The sequence below is a fragment of the Nannobrachium achirus genome, assembly GCF_963921795.1.
Source record: "Nannobrachium achirus genome assembly, chromosome: 8".
Lineage (NCBI taxonomy): Eukaryota > Metazoa > Chordata > Actinopteri > Myctophiformes > Myctophidae > Nannobrachium > Nannobrachium achirus.
In genome coordinates, this window is record NC_137817.1 from 4926177 (window position 1) to 4949635 (window position 23459).

Sequence of the window (23459 nt, forward strand, 5' to 3'; positions counted from 1 at the left end):
GCCGAGGGCCACAACATTGCGACGGCGGCCTTCCCGCTACTCCAGCGACTGCGACAGTTCAGATATCGTCGTTGTCGGGTGAAAATCTTGTATGTCCAAAACCATTCGTTTTGCATTTATCATTTTAAAAATTATTTAAACTAGTGAAAACAGCCGATCTACAAGCACACAACGCCTCGCACCGCGAGGCGTTGTGTGCTTGTAGATCGTCTGTTTTCACTACTTTTGTGCGACGGCCTTGTATGATTTGCGAAAGAACGTACAAATGTGGAGATACGAGATTTCCACACGACAATGACGATATACTAGTGTTGTTGCTGCTCTTATACCACCATTATTACTGGGGTTGGTGTGGGCCAGACGGTAGCCCCCCGCGGGCCGCCTATTGGGGAACCCTATTGTAGATCCTCCATTTTTGCTCATTTTGAAAAAAAGTTAATTTGACAAAGATAGGGACGCCAATGTTAACGTGTTTTTTAAGAACTTTGTTGACGTCGCAGAGGCGCTGTGGAACGGCTCGAAGGACCACCGCGGGGGGGGGGGGGGGCTCTACTTCTGCTGCGTGCGCAGGCTCTCCAGCAGGATGCGCTTGTGGGCGGGGTCCAGGACTCCCGCCTCCTCCAGGTCCTCCTCTGTGATGTCACTGGGAAGAAAAAAATCAAACCAAGTTTGAAGTGAGCGGTGGATGCAAGTTAATTTCGTTCAAAACCTGAACTTTATCTTCAGCATTATCTGATGGTGTGCAGTACACCAGTGGTAGATTTGTTAACCCTTTCCTGTTCTTCTTTCTAAACCTGTGTGTGTGTGTGTGAGAGGAATGTGTGCGTGTGCGTGAAGGGGGGGGGGGGGGGGGGGGAGGTGGTGCCTGTGAGTGTCTGACTCAACAGCGCCAGTTGGTCACCCAGCGGTATTGCAGCTCATGCTACAAAGTTACAAAACAAACAGACATAAGGTACATACTAACATACACACGCAGTCACGCATAGGAGACGGTGTGACCACCGCTCAAAAATAGCATGCGATTGGATGGGACAAAAGGAGGAATCCAGGAACTCTATGGTTTTCCGGCCGCCCAGCGGTCACGTCAAAAAGTCCCAAACATGTCTGAAAATTGTACAAGTTAACACATCGGGTGCCCCTGGATTGAGCCCCATTTATCCCCTCTCGCTGCCCAGGCCCACCACCATTGTATTGAATCCGGCCCTGCTGCGTCAATGCATGAGTCATGACGTCACTTGGTCACATGAGCGCAGACAGGATGTTGTTGTTTAACTTTCTGTATGGACTAGTGTTGATCATAACTGTTCATTGCCGATCAAAATGTGGACATTTTGCCGCACCCCGCCACAGTTTTAGCCATAAAACAAACATCAGGGATAAAGGGCGTTAAAGATGGGGAAATGCATTGGAGTATACGGAGAAAAACGGCCCGCGCGATGCTCTCAGCGTCGACTCGAAGCGACTAGCGGCTAATGGGCTACATCCATGCGTAGCCCCAACCTAACGGTGAGATTTAAAGTTAATACTGTAAATACAGTAAACACGTCAAAACGTTGTGGGCCTCCAGCGACATCAAAGAGTTTGACGCGTGGGCACCTGGTGAGTTAAAGGACAACTTTGTTTTTTTTACAACCAGTGTTCGTATACGTCTTTCTATCATTTTAGTGATCTTAACGATTTTGATTTGCATGCATGCCCCCAGGTTGGGGCCATGCATGCTGCATGCCCCCAGGTTGGGGCCATGCATGCAAGTGGCTAAACACAATAAGCCCATTCCCAAGATGCACTGCAAATCTGCAATCTTTCATGGGCAGATGTGAATTATGGGGGCTGTTGTAAATAGTAACAAAGAAATTGCCGGCTTATTGCATCTACAAATACATATTTAGGCACTTGTACGCATGCCCCCAACCACTGAAATCAAAATACAAAAATCACTAAAACAATAGAAAGCAGTAAATGAATACATTTTAACACTCATCTTTTCTTTTCTCTAATTACAATCTAAAATATGAAACCTTGTTGTAAAAGAAAAACAAAGTTGTCCTTTAAATAAATGCATGAATGAATAGAGTGATGACCTTTTCACAACTGAAAAAAAAGCAATTCCTGTAGAAAGTGCGTGGGCTCGCTTCAAGCTAAAACTGAATAGTATAAAAAGTACAATTATTGTCAATGTCCCGGACAGTGCTCCGTGCAGGGACGCCAGAAACTGATTCAAATAATCTACTACAGCCCTGGAGATTATTTTTAGATTTTTTGCCAATAGAGCCCTTTGAATTGTGTGTGTGTGTGTGTGTGTGTGTGTGTGTGTGTGTGTGTGTGTGTGTGTGTGTGTGTGTGTGTGTGTGTGTGTGTGTGTGTGTGTGTGTGTGCTAGGGCATTCACGAATAGTGATTTTTAGTATTTGAATTATTCGACCTCAAAGTATTCGAATAGTCGAATATTAGACAGGACTGGCCAAACTGTCAAATATTAAGTAAGCAAGAGGCGAACATTGTGAAAATAGCAGATCTACATGCTCACAACGCCTCGCAACTATTTTCACAATATTTATCTGCGGAACCGAGTCACATTAAATGTAATACCTACAATTCCAAGTGCTTGTCAGGGTGGGGGTCCCCAGTTCATAAATGTTTATTTTGGGGGTCACGGCCTAAAAAGGTTTGAGAACCCCTGGTATAGAGCATTAACAAATTCATCCACCAGGGGCATTGACAACTAATTCTTATGACTTCCTATCTAGCCAAGCTTTATAAACTATATATTTTGTAAAGAGAGAAAAAAAATAAAAAAATAGTGAAAAAGTGAATATTCGACTTCGGTGAACAACGTTGAATAGTGACTTTGATATTCGAATATTCTGTGAATGTCCTAGTGTGTGTGGGTGTGTGTGTGTGTGTGTGTGTGTGTGTGTGTGTGTACCTGAGGAACTCCAGGTCGTCCCAGCCGTTGTGCAGCAGGCCCCCCTCATACCTCTCCAGCCCCAGCCTCTGCAGCCACTCTCCTACTGAAGACTCCCCCACCGACAGAGAGGAGCTGCTGCTGCCCCACAGCGCCCCCTGGTGCACACATCACAAACATCCTATTAATGTCTCACACACATCAAGCACAACAAATACATAATATACTGTAGTACTCATCGCAATGGAACACTCAAACACAACATAATTTAATTATTTGATTATAATTATGATAGTATATCTACGCAACTTTAAATGTACTGTATAACTTAACTATTTGTACATGTCCATAATAATAACAACACAAGTTGATGACTATAACGAATTGTGACATGCAAATCTTTGGGAGTCGCTGGTTTAAACAACATTAAGCAACTACACTTACAAATCCGCAAGCAATAATATTTACAAGCAACTTTACAGAAATACGAGACCCAAAGTCGCTTAGAACGGTGGTTCTCAAAGTGCATTCCTGGGACTCTCTAGGTTCCTTTATGGCCCTTGCAAGTCTGTAACTTTGTCTGTGTACCAAATGGACCCGTTACTGTCCATTTGTACACTGTCAAAGTTAAGGGTAAGACCTTCAAATGTCAAAGTTTGAAAACCAATAGGCATAGAACAAGCGGGTAACTTGGCACCACCAGTCGCCCTCACCTCTTCAGGGAGGTCCTCGGCGATGCTCTCCGGGATGGGGTTCCGCGGGGGGAAGGTGCGGCAGGCGTCCAGGCCCCCCAGCCCCCCCAGCCCCCCCAGACCCCCCAGGCTCCTGAGGAGGGGCGGGGCCGAGGGGGCGCGGGGCGGGGGCTGGGCGGTGGAGAACTCGCTCTCGCTCAGCGTCTTGGCCATCTGCAGCACCGAGCACGACTGGTCGTCCAGCGCCGACCCGGCCCCTCCTCCTCCTCCTCCCCCACCTCCTCCTCCCCCCCTCCGGAAGCCCCCCTCTCCTCCCCCCAGGCCGGGGGGGAACGGCGGCGCGCCGCCGCCAGCTGGCGAGGAGGAGGCAGCGTTGTTGTTGTTGGCCGCTGCCGCCGGGATCCTGACCTCTGCCAGGTCGGGGTACAGCGGGCGGGTTGCTTTGGAGGGGAAGACGGCCGAGGAGGAGGCGTCGGCGGCAGCAGCAGCCACGGCGGCGGCAGCGACGGCCATCTCCAGGGCTCCTTTGGGCAGCGGGGGAGGGGGGAAGTCGGGCGGAGGGCGGTTCAGCGTGCTCCCCACCCCTCCTCCTCCTACTCCTCCTAGGGGTGGGCGAAAAGGTTGATAAATATCGATACGATACAATGTCTCCACGATATGCCTTTTCAGAGATATCGTATATATATATATATCGTGATAGGGAGCCTTTTTGAATTGTTAACACAGAGATTCATTGCAGAATCCATTTAAACCTGCATTAAGGTGCCGGCTACACGGAGCTGGATATTTCTGAAACTAGACATTTTTTGTGCGGTTGGGGCTTGCAGCCACACAAAGCTGGATATTTTGGCCGCGAAACTGGATATTTTTGAAACAGGAAAAATAAGTGAAGACAATGAAAAATATCCGATTCACTGGATCAGGCATGGAACACGGATATCAGGCATGGAACACGGATATCTCTGATCTCAGATTATTTTAGACCTAGATATCTTTGTCGTGTGGACCTAGATATTCTATGTGGATATCTGAAAAACCGGGATATATGAAATATCCTGCTCCATCTGGCCTAGGCCTAAAAAGTTCTCACACTTTAAAATGTCAAGGTCTCCCCTTAACTCTGACAGTATACAAATGAAATCAAATGGACCCGTACCGTACGGGTCCATTTGTATACTGTCAGAGTTACATACTTATAAGGGTCAATTTGGACCCCAATTCGAGGACCACTGGTCTAAATGGTCTGTTACTCCTTTTTCTTTTAGTTTTTGCTACCTTTTAGGTGGCTGTACTGTACAGAACTTTGACCCGATTCTATAAGTGTTTTTTGAATCCTTCTAAGATTTTTGAAAAAAAAACTATGTTTCTATGTCAGCAATCTGGCCAGCCATCGTCAAAGAAAAGGTCCTTTTCACTTAACTGGAGCTCAGTTAGTCTGTTCTTGAGAGACTACTATGTCAGTGGTGCTCAAACCTTTTCATGTGAAAAGTGATATTTATTTGGCCACGGACCCGCATCTCAAAATATTTAGTTCCAGGGACCACCCAGAAGCAAAATTTGAGTTACAAACGTTCGCTTTGAAAATACATATATTCAAAGATGTGCACACATTTTCACGACTTTTTCAAAAATAGCAGATCTACAAGCTCGGAGCGCGGCACTCGGTGCCGCGCTGTGAGCTTGTATATCTGCTATTTTTCACTGGTTAAAGCAGTCAATAATTCTAGGCCTAAATGGGTTAAAAAAACAACATGAAAAAAAATGGTGATAAGTTTGTGTATCGCGATACAGCTTGGTAAAATATGGTGATAGTGTACTATCTTCCCTACCTCCTCCCGGCAGGTATAAAATATGGTGATAGCGTACTATCTTCCCTACCTCCTCCCAGCAGGTATAAAATATGGTGATAGCGTACTATCTTCCCTACCTCCTCCCAGCAGGTATAAAATATGGTGATAGCGTACTATCTTCCCTACCTCCTCCCAGCAGGTATAAAATATGGTGATAGCGTACTATCTTCCCTACCTCCTCCCAGCAGGTATAAAATATGGTGATAGCGTACTATCTTCCCTACCTCCTCCCAGCAGGTATAAAATATGGTGTTAGCGTACTATCTTCCCTACCTCCTCCCAGCAGGTATAAAATATGGTGATAGCGTACTATCTTCCCTACCTCCTCCCAGCAGGTATAAAATATGGTGTTAGCGTACTATCTTCCCTACCTCCTCCCGGCAGGTATAAAATATGGTGATAGCGTACTATCTTCCCTACCTCCTCCCAGCAGGTATAAAATATGGTGATAGCGTACTATCTTCCCTACCTCCTCCCAGCAGGTATAAAATATGGTGATAGCGTACTATCTTCCCTACCTCCTCCCAGCAGGTATAAAATATGGTGTTAGCGTACTATCTTCCCTACCTCCTCCCAGCAGGTATAAAATATGGTGATAGCGTACTATCTTCCCTACCTCCTCCCAGCAGGTATAAAATATGGTGATAGCGTACTATCTTCCCTACCTCCTCCCAGCAGGTATAAAATATGGTGTTAGCGTACTATCTTCCCTACCTCCTCCCAGCAGGTATAAAATATGGTGTTAGCGTACTATCTTCCCTACCTCCTCCCGGCAGGTATAAAATATGGTGATAGCGTACTATCTTCCCTACCTCCTCCCAGCAGGTATAAAATATGGTGATAGCGTACTATCTTCCCTACCTCCTCCCAGCAGGTATAAAATATGGTGATAGCGTACTATCTTCCCTACCTCCTCCCGGCAGGTATAAAATATGGTGATAGCGTACTATCTTCCCTACCTCCTCCCAGCAGGTATAAAATATGGTGTTAGCGTACTATCTTCCCTACCTCCTCCCAGCAGGTATAAAATATGGTGATAGCGTACTATCTTCCCTACCTCCTCCCGGCAGGTATAAAATATGGTGATAGCGTACTATCTTCCCTACCTCCTCCCGGCAGGTATAAAATATGGTGATAGCGTACTATCTTCCCTACCTCCTCCCAGCAGGTATAAAATATGGTGATAGCGTACTATCTTCCCTACCTCCTCCCAGCAGGTATAAAATATGGTGATAGCGTACTATCTTCCCTACCTCCTCCCGGCAGGTATAAAATATGGTATTAGCGTACTATCTTCCCTACCTCCTCCCAGCAGGTATAAAATATGGTGATAGCGTACTATCTTCCCTACCTCCTCCCGGCAGGTATAAAATATCGTGTTAGCGTACTATCTTCCCTACCTCCTCCCAGCAGGTATAAAATATGGTGATAGCGTACTATCTTCCCTACCTCCTCCCGGCAGGTATAAAATATGGTGTTAGCGTACTATCTTCCCTACCTCCTCCCGGCAGGTATAAAATATGGTGTTAGCGTACTATCTTCCCTACCTCCTCCCAGCAGGTATAAAATATGGTGATAGCGTACTATCTTCCCTACCTCCTCCCGGCAGGTATAAAATATGGTGATAGCGTACTATCTTCCCTACCTCCTCCCAGCAGGTATAAAATATGGTGATAGCGTACTATCTTCCCTACCTCCTCCCAGCAGGTATAAAATATGGTGATAGCGTACTATCTTCCCTACCTCCTCCCAGCAGGTATAAAATATGGTGATAGCGTACTATCTTCCCTACCTCCTCCCAGCAGGTATAAAATATGGTGATAGCGTACTATCTTCCCTACCTCCTCCCAGCAGGTATAAAATATGGTGATAGCGTACTATCTTCCCTACCTCCTCCCAGCAGGTATAAAATATGGTGATAGCGTACTATCTTCCCTACCTCCTCCCAGCAGGTATAAAATATGGTGTTAGCGTACTATCTTCCCTACCTCCTCCCAGCAGGTATAAAATATGGTGATAGCGTACTATCTTCCCTACCTCCTCCCGGCAGGTATAAAATATGGTGATAGCGTACTATCTTCCCTACCTCCTCCCGGCAGGTATAAAATATGGTGATAGCGTACTATCTTCCCTACCTCCTCCCGGCAGGTATAAAATATGGTGTTAGCGTACTATCTTCCCTACCTCCTCCCGGCAGGTATAAAATATGGTATTAGCGTACTATCTTCCCTACCTCCTCCCAGCAGGTATAAAATATGGTGATAGCGTACTATCTTCCCTACCTCCTCCCAGCAGGTATAAAATATGGTGATAGCGTACTATCTTCCCTACCTCCTCCCAGCAGGTATAAAATATGGTGATAGCGTACTATCTTCCCTACCTCCTCCCAGCAGGTATAAAATATGGTATTAGCGTACTATCTTCCCTACCTCCTCCCAGCAGGTATAAAATATGGTATTAGCGTACTATCTTCCCTACCTCCTCCCAGCAGGTATAAAATATGGTATTAGCGTACTATCTTCCCTACCTCCTCCCAGCAGGTATAAAATATGGTGATAGCGTACTATCTTCCCTACCTCCTCCCAGCAGGTATAAAATATGGTGATAGCGTACTATCTTCCCTACCTCCTCCCAGCAGGTATAAAATATGGTGATAGCGTACTATCTTCCCTACCTCCTCCCAGCAGGTATAAAATATGGTATTAGCGTACTATCTTCCCTACCTCCTCCCAGCAGGTATAAAATATGGTGATAGCGTACTATCTTCCCTACCTCCTCCCAGCAGGTATAAAATATGGTGTTAGCGTACTATCTTCCCTACCTCCTCCCGGCAGGTATAAAATATGGTGACAGCGTACTATCTTCCCTACCTCCTCCCGGCAGGTATAAAATATGGTGATAGCGTACTATCTTCCCTACCTCCTCCCAGCAGGTATAAAATATGGTGATAGCGTACTATCTTCCCTACCTCCTCCCAGCAGGTATAAAATATGGTGATAGCGTACTATCTTCCCTACCTCCTCCCAGCAGGTATAAAATATGGTGATAGCGTACTATCTTCCCTACCTCCTCCCAGCAGGTATAAAATATGGTGATAGCGTACTATCTTCCCTACCTCCTCCCAGCAGGTATAAAATATGGTGTTAGCGTACTATCTTCCCTACCTCCTCCCGGCAGGTATAAAATATGGTGATAGCGTACTATCTTCCCTACCTCCTCCCGGCAGGTATAAAATATGGTGATAGCGTACTATCTTCCCTACCTCCTCCCGGCAGGTATAAAATATGGTGATAGCGTACTATCTTCCCTACCTCCTCCCGGCAGGTATAAAATATGGTGTTAGCGTACTATCTTCCCTACCTCCTCCCGGCAGGTATAAAATATGGTATTAGCGTACTATCTTCCCTACCTCCTCCCAGCAGGTATAAAATATGGTGATAGCGTACTATCTTCCCTACCTCCTCCCAGCAGGTATAAAATATGGTGATAGCGTACTATCTTCCCTACCTCCTCCCAGCAGGTATAAAATATGGTGATAGCGTACTATCTTCCCTACCTCCTCCCAGCAGGTATAAAATATGGTATTAGCGTACTATCTTCCCTACCTCCTCCCAGCAGGTATAAAATATGGTATTAGCGTACTATCTTCCCTACCTCCTCCCAGCAGGTATAAAATATGGTATTAGCGTACTATCTTCCCTACCTCCTCCCAGCAGGTATAAAATATGGTGATAGCGTACTATCTTCCCTACCTCCTCCCAGCAGGTATAAAATATGGTGATAGCGTACTATCTTCCCTACCTCCTCCCAGCAGGTATAAAATATGGTGATAGCGTACTATCTTCCCTACCTCCTCCCAGCAGGTATAAAATATGGTATTAGCGTACTATCTTCCCTACCTCCTCCCAGCAGGTATAAAATATGGTGATAGCGTACTATCTTCCCTACCTCCTCCCAGCAGGTATAAAATATGGTGTTAGCGTACTATCTTCCCTACCTCCTCCCAGCAGGTATAAAATATGGTGACAGCGTACTATCTTCCCTACCTCCTCCCGGCAGGTATAAAATATGGTGATAGCGTACTATCTTCCCTACCTCCTCCCAGCAGGTATAAAATATGGTGATAGCGTACTATCTTCCCTACCTCCTCCCAGCAGGTATAAAATATGGTGATAGCGTACTATCTTCCCTACCTCCTCCCAGCAGGTATAAAATATGGTGATAGCGTACTATCTTCCCTACCTCCTCCCAGCAGGTATAAAATATGGTGATAGCGTACTATCTTCCCTACCTCCTCCCGGCAGGTATAAAATATGGTGATAGCGTACTATCTTCCCTACCTCCTCCCGGCAGGTATAAAATATCGTGTTAGCGTACTATCTTCCCTACCTCCTCCCGGCAGGTATAAAATATGGTGATAGCATACTATCTTCCCTACCTCCTCCCAGCAGGTATAAAATATGGTGACAGCGTACTATCTTCCCTACCTCCTCCCAGCAGGTATAAAATATGGTGACAGCGTACTATCTTCCCTACCTCCTCCCAGCAGGTATAAAATATGGTGATAGCGTACTATCTTCCCTACCTCCTCCCAGCAGGTATAAAATATGGTGTTAGCGTACTATCTTCCCTACCTCCTCCCAGCAGGTATAAAATATGGTGATAGCGTACTATCTTCCCTACCTCCTCCCAGCAGGTATAAAATATGGTGATAGCGTACTATCTTCCCTACCTCCTCCCAGCAGGTATAAAATATGGTGATAGCGTACTATCTTCCCTACCTCCTCCCAGCAGGTATAAAATATGGTGTTAGCGTACTATCTTCCCTACCTCCTCCCAGCAGGTATAAAATATGGTGATAGCGTACTATCTTCCCTACCTCCTCCCAGCAGGTATAAAATATGGTGATAGCGTACTATCTTCCCTACCTCCTCCCAGCAGGTATAAAATATGGTGATAGCGTACTATCTTCCCTACCTCCTCCCGGCAGGTATAAAATATGGTGTTAGCGTACTATCTTCCCTACCTCCTCCCAGTAGGTATAAAATATGGTGTTAGCGTACTATCTTCCCTACCTCCTCCCAGCAGGTATAAAATATGGTGATAGCGTACTATCTTCCCTACCTCCTCCCGGCAGGTATAAAATATGGTGTTAGCGTACTATCTTCCCTACCTCCTCCCAGCAGGTATAAAATATGGTGATAGCGTACTATCTTCCCTACCTCCTCCCGGCGCGCCGGGCGCAGCGCAGCCGCCGGCCCCATCCTCCTCCGAGGACCCCTCCTCGCTGATGGTGCGCACGGCGTGCTGCCCCGCCCCCGCCGTGTGCCGGGGGGGGCGCGGGTGGGACGGCCCCGACGGAGGTTTGGTCCGCGCCCCGCCGCCGGTTCCGGCCACGGCCCCGGGAGGGGGAGGGGCTTTGGCCGCCGGGGGATTATTGGCGGAGAGGGAGGAGGAGGAGGAGGAGGAGGAGGGAGACGGCGACGACGATGGGAGGAGCTCCGGCGACATGGCGGCCGCCGATTGGTTGGGGACCCCTTCCAGGATGTAGTAGGCGGGGTTGTTGTAGCTGTTCTTGCAGACGCCGCCGGACGGATCGCCTTCCGCCGACTCCTGTTTGGACCTGAACACGAGCAAAGATTATTAACTTAATGTGCAACCTTGTTTTCTCACTCAACTGTAAACAAACCAACATAAAGTTAAGTGTATAGATATACACATTTTTAAAGCTATACTATGGAAGTTGCTGAACTATTGGTCAGTAGCGGTATTCCTTTTTTCGCCCGGTGTCGCCGCGGACCGCCGGAGCGGGGCCGCGGACCACCGCGTCCACCTGCGCCTCGCCGAGACGCATCCGTAGAGGGGTCTCGCGTCCCTCTGCGACCAGGCGTTGGGGAGTAACAGGCTAGACTCCTACACCAGAGTAAACACTGCTGTTGAGGGAAGCTACTTCCTGAAAAGACGGCAAGACGCACTGTGATTGGCCGGTAGTGTATGATCCGCGCTGTGATTGGCCGGTAGTGTATGATCTGGAGACAACGTATACGGAAGGATGCAGATGACGTAAGTTTGCCGCGAAATCCGGTCCCCGCACAGTATATGAGGGATTGAATGTAGGAGTCTCAGAAGTAATGACTTTAATATGCTTTAAACGCTATAAAACATTTAAAAGTATAATCGCTGTTTATCGCCGATCCAGACTGTTTATCATCCTCGGAGAACTGTTTCCCGTCGCATTTCCGGGTTCCGGTTTTCGGCGGGACCAGAGCTTCCGTTAGCTTTCATGTAAACAGTAGAAGAAGAAGCTGCTCGACGATGGATACCTCATTTTTTCAATCAGATTTTTTTATTTGAAAGCTGTGATCGGGTGTACACATGCCTAGTACATGATCCGTGCACAGATCGTAAAAGGTAAGGACGACGCGGCAGTTGATGAGTTCAGCGATGTTTTAACCCATTTAGGCCTAGAATTATTGAATGCTTTAACCAGTGAAAAATAGCAGATCTACAAGCTCGTAGCATAAAATAATGATAAACAATACTGTGTACCCGTTCTAAATGGGTTAAAAGACAGTAAATGAGTTAAAATATGATTATTTCGGGGGTCGCGGCCTGAAAAGGCTGAGAACCACAGCTCTAGAACGTACAGTTAGATACATTGTTTAGACCTGAACAATGACACATCCATTTTTAGAATGTTTAGACCTGAACACGAACACTTCAATGTCAATACAGTGTGATGATGCCCATGCGTACCTTGCAGCGGTCTCGTCTTTGCCACTCCTCTCTCCTTCCTCACTGAGTTTCCCCAGTTCTCCAAGAGGCTTACGGCCCAGAGACGGCCTAAGAAACCACAACATAATCAGTGTGGACACTGCCTTAACCACTTCAAAGCCCTGTGGTCAGGGACGTGCTGGGCCCCCGATTCAGCCCAGGAAAAAGAGTTGTAGAGGCCCTCATTGCGTGCTAGAGAGAGAGATCTCTCTCTGTAGCGCTGCTGCTACTCAAAGATTTGACATTTCAGATCATGACAAGTGACAAGCCAGTGGGCCAATTACTGTACATGAGTTATATTTTGTCGTTGTCGGGTGGAAACCTTGTATGTCCAAAACCGTTTGTTTTATATTTATCATTTAAAAAATGAATTAAACTAGTGAAAACAGCCGATCTACAAGCACACAATGCCTCGCACCGCGAGGCATTGTGTGCTTGTAGATCTGCTGTTTCTGGAATCAACGGAGGCAAATGTACTATATTCAAATTATTGGCTTAGGAGGGCGACAAAAACAAAAAATATAAATTATTGAACTCAAGTCTCCATGGAGATAGAAAAAAAGTACATTTTGGGGGTGAACTATTCCTTTAAGGTTCATTTAGATTTTATTGCTTCACACATACACAAAGTGTTTTTGTAGAGCGACAACAAAGGGTTATTACATGCCCAGCTCAAAGGGTTTGAGCTGGGCATGTAATAAGGTGTCTCTGAGTCCAGAGTCTGCCAAACCCAAACTACATCAAGTGCAAACATCAAACACATTTTTATTGATGAACTGTGGAAATATGCAAAACAATTAAAACATATACAGTATAAAACAAACTGTGAACATAAAACAAGAATGCCAAACAGGACAGTGTACTGACTTGACGTATTCGTGTCCGGTCCTAGGAAGCATGGTGCTCTTCCCCTTGGGACCCCCGCCGGTCTCATCTTTGTCCACGCTGATCCACTCTGCAGCAACAACACACAGCATTATAATGTACACCGTAGACCAGGGGGTCCGGGACGCCTAGGGGGTCCCCAGAGTTACTACAGGGTGTCCTCCAAATCTTTGAGTGAAAGAAACGTTTCTCCTTTAGCCAAAAATAGCAGATCTACAAGCTCACAACGCCTCGCAGCGCGAGGCGTTGTGAGCTTGTTGATCAGCTATTTTCGTCAAAGAGGTTCGTCTTTAGAGGGGGAAAAGTGCAGACAAAGTACAGCGTTAAAGGTCAAGTTTATTAAGTATTGATAGTCCAAGTTGTTAAATATCTGAAAACACAAATTGACATGAATCCAAAATACACTGATGATTGTGCTGTCAAACAATGAAACTATATGGAATCTACAAACAGGTTGTGGGGGTCCCTGCTTCATCTCTCTCTCAACTAAGGGTCCTTGGCCTGAAAGCGTTGAAGACCCCTGCCGTAGACATTATACTGCTCACTGAATGTAGGACACAGCCGACATGTTTAAAGTCGAAATGCAATCAAAAATACAATCAATAAACGTCGTCTACTTCAACTTCAGTGACCCCCCGCGAGCCGCTGGTTCGCGTGTCTCCCCCCCTTCCCCCCGTTCGTCCTCTCCGCACAGCGGAGCCAGTCTGTAGCGCTGGCTTGCCTCTGGTCCAGCCAATCACAAGCCGTGGCCGACATCTGATGTCCTATGAACACAAATTTGTTTCTGTAGGCGCTGCCTTGTCAGTCTATTAGCGCGACGCTGTGATACTGAGCGCCGATCGTCAGCCCCGCCCGTCTTTACATATTAACGTCTTCAAACAGTTATGGACTGCTTACTTTTTGACCGTCAAATCACATTCACCCAAGTGCTCTGTACCTCCTTTCTGTACCTCCTTTCTGGAGCGTTTCAGGAGGAACTGCGTCACTATATGGAAGTGGAGCGAGTGGAAAACTTGTTTCATTGGGTCTTTAAGGCAGTGATACCCAGGGGTGAGATGCCGCAGGAGCGCAGAGGAGTGACGTCCCCTTTCTTTTCAAGCTGCGCGCATGCACACCCCACGTGCACGCCGTCAAGATGTGTGACGGCGCGGTCAACACTTCAATCCCCCTACCCGGCTGCTTTGCATAACAATACTGGGGCAAGCAGGCCTCACCTACATTACGTCCTCATTTACACTGTATAAACCAACGGCCAGCAGGACATTCGCCCAGCATTGTTTGCAGTCTACTGCCTGCCTGGTGTCTACAACTAGCCGAACGGTCGTTCCTTCCTTCCTCCCCACTGGAGAAAAAAAAAGTTTACACTAAAAACTTTTCCTGCTCGTTTTTACTTCCGCCTCGGAATAGGTACAATAAATCCGTAGGGTAACATATTAGGTGGAAACCTTGTATGTCTAAAACTAACTTTTCAGAAAGTGGGAAAAGAATAACCTTTGTTCAGATGGATCCAATGCAGTTATTATTTAGTCACAAGCTTCTATTAATACACACCCGAGAGGCTAGCATCCTGTTTCTAAATTGAGGCCATGTAGGAAGTGACAGTTCGTATGAATGGCTGCTAGTGTTGCTATTTCCCCCATGAGTTCCCTCCTGCTGACTACTGAAGCAATAACTCTCTATTAAAGCCAATGGGTGTTTGTCCGGACATTTTCAGGTTCATCGATACTTTATTAGATCCGCTGATCCGTCCGAATTCTCCATATATGCCTACCGGTATATATGGACAGCGGCCATTCTCGACAACCACCTATACAACCGACTCCGATACCTGGCACTGCACTCCCTTATCCGGTACCACTTAAACCCTCTATAATTGGTAAAAGGTACTTGCAGTCGTGGCTAAAAGTATTGGCACCCTTGCATTTGTAAAACAGAAAAAAAAGAAAAAGTCTTCCTTGGCAAATGAAAACATATTTTGCATCAACATACAGTATTTGGTTTGCAGAGGAACACAACATAAAACTAGAATAAATACAGAATCCTAGCTCATTCTACAAAGACATTTGCATAAATACTTAAAGGACAACTTTGGTTTTTTACAACAAGGGTTCATATTTTAGATTGTAATTGGAGAAAAGAAAAAGTGAGTGTTAAAATGTTTTCATTTGCTTCGTTCTATTGTTTTATCGCGTTTACCGTGCTAAAATGTGGGGCATGCGTACTACGCCTGGGAGCATGCGTACAAGTGGCTAAATATGTCTTTTTAGACACAATAAGCCAGCAGTTTCTTTATTGCTATTTACAGTAACACTTCTAGCCCCCATAAGTCACATCCAACCATGAAAGGTTGCGTTGTATCTTGGGAATGGGCTTATTCTGTGTGAAATGACATATTTAGCCACTTGTACGCATGCCCCAACCACTGAAATAAGAATCTCTAAAACAATAGAAAGAAGTAAATGAAATCATTTTAACACTCATCTTTTATATTATTTAATTACAATCTAAAATATGAACCCTTCTTGTAAAAAACTAAAGTTGTCCTTTAAATACACTGTAGTTGAATTTCAAGCAGGCTATTCACCTGGAACTCACCTGTGGTGAGTCCAAGTTGACTTTAATCTTTAGTAAGCACTAATCCACCCAGTTTAAATGGAGTAAATCCCTCATTCTGCTGTGTTGTGTCACACGCTGAGCATTGACCAAACAAAAAGGAGAGAATTGTCAGGAGGTCAGATTGTATCCATGGACAATCTGAAGGCTCCAAGTCCATCTGCAGAGACCTTGATGTTCCTTCACTGTGCACAATCTAAACCATTGTGTGTTGTGTGTTTTTTTAAACAAATGCAAGGGTGCCAATACTTTTAGCCACGACTGTATAATACCGGTATACATATTTGATAGTCTTTTTTTCACTCTCTATCTAATGTCTTTGCCAAAAAATAGCTGATCTACAAGCTCACAACGCCTTGTGTGCGTTGTAGATCGCCTATTTTTGTCACATGTTCCGCCCCCAGGATAATGGATTTTGATTATCACGATAATATCATAAATCTTGTATATTTTGTGACAATAATCGTGATATTCATTCAGATTCTGATTCATATCCTTAGGTCCTCGGCGATGTGCGTGCCGCGTTTGAAGTCGACCATCGGACAGACGGTTCCTCGCGACAGGAGAACGTGACACAGAAACAGACAGTATGTTACCGTAGAGCCGCTCCCTGGTCCCCATCCTCTCTGATGGGACTCGGACCCTCATGGACCCCCGGATGTTACCCGTCTCCTCCCCGCGGTGGGACAGGTACGTGTGGAACTGCTGAGCTGTGCTGCCTATCATGGACTTCAGAGCCAACACACACTCTCCTGGAGAACACACACACACACACACACCTTGAAAATACAATTCTCTGTTCAAACAGAACGACACACACACACACACACACTTCACCCACACACATGCACATCGCACGCTAGGGCATTAACGAAAAAGTCGACAAGTCGACTCAGTCGACTTCATTACACAAGTCGACTCCCACCAGAGAAAGTCGAAGTTGAAACGTTCAATTGTGAAAATAGCAGATCTACCTGCTCACAACGCATCGCGTTGCGAGGCGTTGTGAGCAGGTAGATTGGCTATTTTTACAATTTCAGCCTCTATACATTTGACAATTTGGACAATGTTTAATTTGCCATTTTAGAGGTATTAAAACGTCCTTAAATTGGCACTTTAGAAATGTGAAGATACCCTCTATACACTTAAATATTATGTTGGTTTACAGTTGAGTGAGAAAACAATGTTTCACATCGTGACTAATAATTGAAGCCGAGGCCGAATTGGGCCGAATCGCATGGATGAGCCCTGACAGCACATGGTTGGTGCTACAGACTCCAAATTTCGCACGCAGATAGCTCAGACCTTTGCCTACGTTCTTAGCTAGGCCTCGACCCGACCCGATATGCGGTTTTCCGGAACCAACGCTAAAGGTTCGGAATCTCCATATACGGAGTCCTGACTACTAATTGAAGCCAATGGACGCCGAATCTGAATGGCCCGAATCGCATGGATGAGCCCTGACAGCACATGGTTGGTGCTACAGACTCCAAATTTCGCACACAGACAGCTCAGACCTTTGCCTACGTTCTTAGCTAGGCCTCGACCCGACCAGATACACAGTTTTTTGGATCCGGCACGAAAGATTTGGAATCTCCTTATGCGGAGATGACTGACATCGGGCTGTTCCGGAGCAAGCGCTGACTCATTGTGACATAAAAGGCTCTGACATCACATACGCTAGATGAGTCAAGTAAAAATCTCTCTGAGTGTGGCATAAACTAAAGTCTTTCTTCCTCTCACTTCGAGGTGAGCAAAGTTCAGGGTGCTCTTCAGAGCGGTTGGGTTCAGGGGAATTAGCGGGCTGTGCCTTTAAGAGAACCAGGTGAATAATGTGGATAAGCCCGGGCAGTTCCCTCTCACGCTAAACTTAAATAATAAAGGGGAATAAGGAGCCCAGGGGCTAGGGAACTCCGGGGCGCTCTGTAAGTAAAGTAAGGGGTGCTGTGTCTGCAGAGATCTCCATATATGGGCATAAGTGGACAAAGGCAAACATATGGTCAAAACGGGTCCTATGACAACAGGTATAATGGGGTTTGCATTAAAGGGTAGGGCCGGAACTGGTACTGTGTCTGCAGAGATCTCCATATATGGGCATAAGTGGACAAAGGCAAACTGATGGTCAAAACGGGTCCTATGACAACAGGTATAATGGGGTTTGCATTAAAGGGTAGGGCCGGAACCGGTACTGTGTCTGCAGAGATCTCCATATATGGGTATAAGTGGACAAAGGCAAACAGATGGTCAAAACGGGTCCTATGACAACAGGTATAATGGGGTTTGCATTAAAGGGTGGGGCATTCATTCCCTATTTTAAATTCGGCGCGTGTTTCCCGCCGCAGCAGGTAGTCGGGGGCACTAACAGATGCAGAGATCTCCATAATGGGCATAAACGGACACAGACATCAGATACAGAGATCTCCATATATGGGCATGAAATGGATGCAGACAGACAGATACAGATATCTCCATATATGAGCATAAATGGACACAGGCAAACAGATGGTCAATACGGGTCCTACAGAGATCTCCATATATGGGCATAAAATGGAGGCAGACAGACAGATAACTCCATATATGGGTATAAATGGACACAGGCCAACAGATGGTCAAAACGGGTCCTACAGAGATCTCCATATATGGGCATGAAATGGACGTAGACAGACAGATATCTCCATATATGGGCATAAATGGACACACGGCCAAACAGATGGTCAAAACGGATCCTATGACAACAGATATAATGAGGTTTGCATTAAAGGGCAGGGCATTCATTCCCTATTTATATTGTTCCCGAGTTGGCCAGGTCGCCGACTAGACGCTCGGCGACCTGGGTTAAGTTAATCATCTGGGGACCCCCCAAAATAATTGGGGGGTCGTGCCTGATGTGATGACGTCATCAAACGATAAAGTCGCCTTCAACTCAACTTTTTACTGAGTCGAGTCGACTTGCAAAAATCACCAGTCATTAATGCCCTATCGCACGCACCACAAACAAATGACTGTATATCCTTTGAGAATTTGCATTGTGGGAAGGATAAGGTTTCACATTGACAAGGGGGGAATAGCCTAAAGCGATCCTTTTCCCCTTAATACAGCTTTTGTTTTGATGTTAATATTATAGATTCCATTGCAACCAGCATTATTGTATAATAATAATAATCCTAATTCCTACATTGAGAAAACATACCTGTAGTTGGAAAAGGAGAGAATTGAATGCTGTACACATGGAGCAAAAATAATTATAAATGTATTTATTTTTTCAACTTTCGACTTTCCCTGGTGGGAGCCGACTTGTGTAATGAAGTCGACCGAGTCGATTGTCGACTTTTTGGTTAATGCACTAGTACGCACACACGTTTGTGTTACTATATTTGTGAGGACATCAACATTTTATATCGCCATTGAAAGTAGCTTTTGTCACAATAATCGTGAAGTTTATATATTAAAGTTTATATATTAAATATTGTCATATCCCTAGTACAGTGATGGGGGTCCCCAAATGATTAACTTAATGTACAACATTGTTTTCTCACTCAACAGCAAACAAACCAACATGAAGTTTAAGCGTATAGAGGGTATCAAGTGGGTATAAAGTGACAATTTATTGTTTAATCTGTCATTTTACAGGTATTAAAAAAAACTCTAACTGACAAATTAAACATTGGCCAAACTGTCAAATATTAGAGGCAGAAATTTGGAAAATATCAGATCTTGTTGCGAGGCGTTGTGAGCATGTAGATCTGATATTTTCACAATAGAACCATGTTATAAAAAATGTAATGCCTCAACTCTTAGTGCTCGTCAGGGATGGGGGGGTCCTCACTTAAAATATGATTATGCCCTTGCGCGCGCACACACACACACACACACACACACACACACACACACACACACACACACACACACACACACACACACACACACACACACACACACACACACACACACACACACACACACACACAAACACACACACACACACACACACACACACCGTAGGACTCGTATCCGTCCAGGGACTTGACGGTCAGCAGCAGGTGCTGGTCCTGCAGGTACTCTATCTCAGAGAGGAGGGGCTTCAGGGTGGTCAGCTGCTTGCTGGACCAGCCCACACGCAGGAAGTTGATGTTGTCGCTGCTCTGGCAGTCGTTCTCGTAGCTCTTCTTGAACTCTGAGCGGCGCCAGGACGGAAAAGGACGGATTATTTTTTTATTGCAATAGAGCAGTGAAGTTTGACATCATTTACCCATCCTACCTGGTTTGCGTTTTTTTCCCCCCCATTCTGAATCCCCATAGACTTTTTTTCATATCGTGTCATATAAGAAGTGTGTTCCAAACATAAACAAATGATCTCAGCGGTTTGACTCATATGGATGTGAAGAATCAACTGATGGTGAGAAAACGCTAATGTTACTGTCACCGAATTAGTTACATTAGAAAACAGACTGTATCAAATATTAGTGACTGACTATCATAAACCATACAGAGACACCTCCCCGACAATATTGTGGAGACTGTTTGTTTATTTTTGGACCACAATGCTTGTATGAGACGATTTTGAGATGACCCAATGTTATTCTCCATAGAGAAATTACTTCTGTGAACCGGGGGATGAGCGAGTCACGTTATGACTTCGTTGCTCTTTTGAAACCCTTTTTATGTCCAAGACGTGTTACTTGTGCTACAGTACCTGTGATGCAACAGCTCTAATGTAATTATTATTTAGTTGGAAGGTCTTGTTAATACTTTATAAAACCCACAGATACACTTTACCACTTTTGCCAACCTTCAAGCACACAACATGTTGCGATGGGGCGCGTTATGGGCTTGTAGATCGGCTGTTTTTGGCCCGACAGCAATGATATGGTAGTTAAAGGGCCTACACCATGCTTTTAAAACTATATTTTTTGTATAAATATATGCTCAAAATTGAGTCTTAGACAGGTTTTAACCCTCAACAAACACTCTGACCATTCTTTTTGTTTGTTCTAGCTCTACTATAATGAGGCTCTCCAGCTGCAATACCAAAACGGCCTCTGTTTGCTCAGGGGCGCATCTAGTGGGGTTTTTCCAGAAAAAAAAGAAGTTTTTTGAAAAAGAAAAATTTTTTTGAAAAAGAAAACATTTTTTGAAAAAAAAATTTTTTTTTTGAAAAAAAAGTTTTTGAAAAAAGTTTTTTGAAAAAAGAAAGTTTTGAAAAAAAAATTTTTTGAAAAAAAATTTTTTTTGAACATTTTTTTTTAAGTTTTGAAAAAAAAAATTGAATTTTTTTTTTTTTTTTACTCTGCATTGCATTTTTTTTTGAAAAAAAAAAGTTTTGAAAAAAAAATTTTTTTTTGAATTATTTTTTTTTTTGACTGAAAAAAAAAACGGGAAACGAGAGTGACATCACTCTCGTCAACTCTCAGAACAGCACTGTTCTGAGAACCCGTGGAAAGCTTTTCATCTCTGTCTGCCCAAAACCAGAGAAAGACACAACGGTCAGAAATAGGACTTTGTGAGGATAGAAGGTGCCAGTGGGACCCCAAAAAAAGGTTTTAAAATAGAAAAAGTGAAAATTCATGGTGTAGGTCCTTTAATGTACTACAAGTATATCCCTTCTGTTGCTTTTACTCTCTTTTGACCTGTGTGTAAGCGTGTGTGTGTGTGTGTGTGTGTGTGTGTGTGTGTGTGTGTGTGTGTGTGTGTGTGTGTGTGCGTGCCTGTGTGTGTGCATCTCACCCTCCAGACAAGTGGAGTAGAACTCGATGAAGAACTTGGTTCTGCTGGCTGTCTTCACAATGGCCTCGATGCTCTCAAACTCGATGTAAGCCTGTTCCGAAGACTTAGGCAGACCTATGGAGAGACAGAGATGGATGGATGGACAGAAATTTGAGAAATGTCCGTGAGTGAGTGAGTGAGTGAGTGAGTGAGTGAGTGAGTGAGTGAGTGAGAGACAGAGAGAGAACATTCCACTCTACCTTTTTTGGAGACAAACTGGGAGGTCACGCCCACCTCGTAGGTAGCGAACACGGGGGAATGATCGCTGGTCACGATGTCGTCAGTACAACCTGGCAGAACAACAGACAAAACACTGTGTAACATCTGTAGTCTCGCGTAAGCAGACAACCAGAGATCTCTAGCAAAAAGGTAAAAGGGATAAATTCAGTCTAGGTGCTGCGCTGGAACTGGGCGGAAACAGTTTGGAAATGGAAAAAACAGACTGCATCGCAGAGCCCATGCAAAGACCTTTTGAATAGCAGATATACAAACTCGCAGCGCACGCTGTGAGCTTGTAGATCTGCTATTTTTCAATAGTTAAAGCATAAAATAATGGTTAAAGTGGTTCAAATCTAACCTGACACAGATTTGCGTTCAGGCCCAAATGGGTTTTACGGGTCTGTTTTAACACTTAAGTTGCAATGATTTTTTCTCTCTGAAGGTCCGCGATGCCATGGTCTCCATAGACTTCCATGTAATTCATCCATGCCTAGATCATGCACCACGTGTGTGCAGGCTGTTCACAGCTTTCAAACAAAAAAATCAGCTTGGAAATCCATTCAGGCATTCATGATTAAGCACTAAGCAGCCATTATGTTTTCTTCAGATGTAAACAAACATGGCTGCCATGTTTGAAAGAATGGGTTGGTATGGGGGTTAAACATGCAATTTCGTGATCATGCCTATTACATTTCTGGAGGTCCAAAAAACTTTTTTTTCAAAAACGGCCCAAACTCGGGAAACTCAGGGTTGGCACAGGGGGGGGGGGGGGGGGGTACCTTTTCAAACTCGGGAAACTCGGGGTTGGCACCAGTAGTGTTAACACTCCGAGTTAAAAGAACTAAGGATTGTGTTCCCGTGTCGAGGGCTCTCACCATAGGAGTTGCACACGATGTGGGTCTCTGGGTAGGACTTCCACAAGATCCTGTCACACCAGGAAGGAACGTTGGTCCTCATCTGGGACAGACAGACAGACAGACAGACAGACAGACAGACACCCAGAAAAGGTGAGACAGAGAGCCTTGTAATCAGGACTTCAAAATCTATTAATACACTGGTTCTCAACCTTTTCAGGCCGTGACCCCCAAAATAATCATATTTTAACTCGGGACCCTCCCCACCCTGACGAGCACTAAGAGTTGAAGCATAACATTGTGTATAACACGGTTCTATTGTGAAAATAGCAGATCTACATGCTCACAACGCCTCGCGTTGTGAGCATGTAGATCTGCTATTTTCACAATTTCTGCCTCTAATATTTGACGATTTGGCCAATGTTGAATTTGTCATTTTAGAGATATTAAAAAGTCCTTAAATTGTCAATTTAGAAATGTGCCTCCCTCTATACACTCTATACACTTAAACTTTATGATGGTTTGTTTACTGTTGAGTGAGAAAACAATGTTGCACATTAAAGTTAATCATCTGGGGACCCCCCAAAATAATTTGGGGACCCCCCTAGGGGGAACCACTGTATTAATAAATCAGAAAGAAAGAAAAAACACCTTGAACCTTGACATTGTGGTAAGAACGGACGTGTTCCTTGAATGGAACAACAGCCTGTGATTGTGTGTGGATTTAAAAGTTGGGATATTTTGACTCCAAGGCGTCTTTCTGTTCGTCACAACAGAGAAGAGTAACATAACAACCCTGATGTCAAGGTCATCTGGAACAAAGGTTCATTCTAATCTCTGAATATTGCTGTAGTTTTCCATTGGTCATTGTATATTTGCACACGTTAAATTTGTATGTACGTATG

At 44.8% G+C, this 23459-nt stretch overlaps 1 protein-coding gene across 1 annotated transcript in view; it reads right to left on the reverse strand.

Annotated features, from left to right (window-relative positions):
- Window positions 1-241: 241 nt before the first annotated feature.
- inppl1a (inositol polyphosphate phosphatase-like 1a) overlaps window positions 242-23459 on the reverse strand; it is a gene marked incomplete at its 5' end in the record, with an annotated part of 94651 nt that continues 71433 nt past the window's right edge. The window contains 11 exon segments of the mRNA XM_080731329.1: window positions 242-643; window positions 2926-3062; window positions 3618-4189; window positions 10669-11069; window positions 12203-12289; window positions 13088-13175; window positions 16315-16470; window positions 19716-19892; window positions 21443-21556; window positions 21682-21771; window positions 22576-22657. Of these exon segments, the coding sequence (XP_080587455.1) occupies window positions 550-643; window positions 2926-3062; window positions 3618-4189; window positions 10669-11069; window positions 12203-12289; window positions 13088-13175; window positions 16315-16470; window positions 19716-19892; window positions 21443-21556; window positions 21682-21771; window positions 22576-22657 (1998 nt within the window). The 3' untranslated portion in view covers window positions 242-549.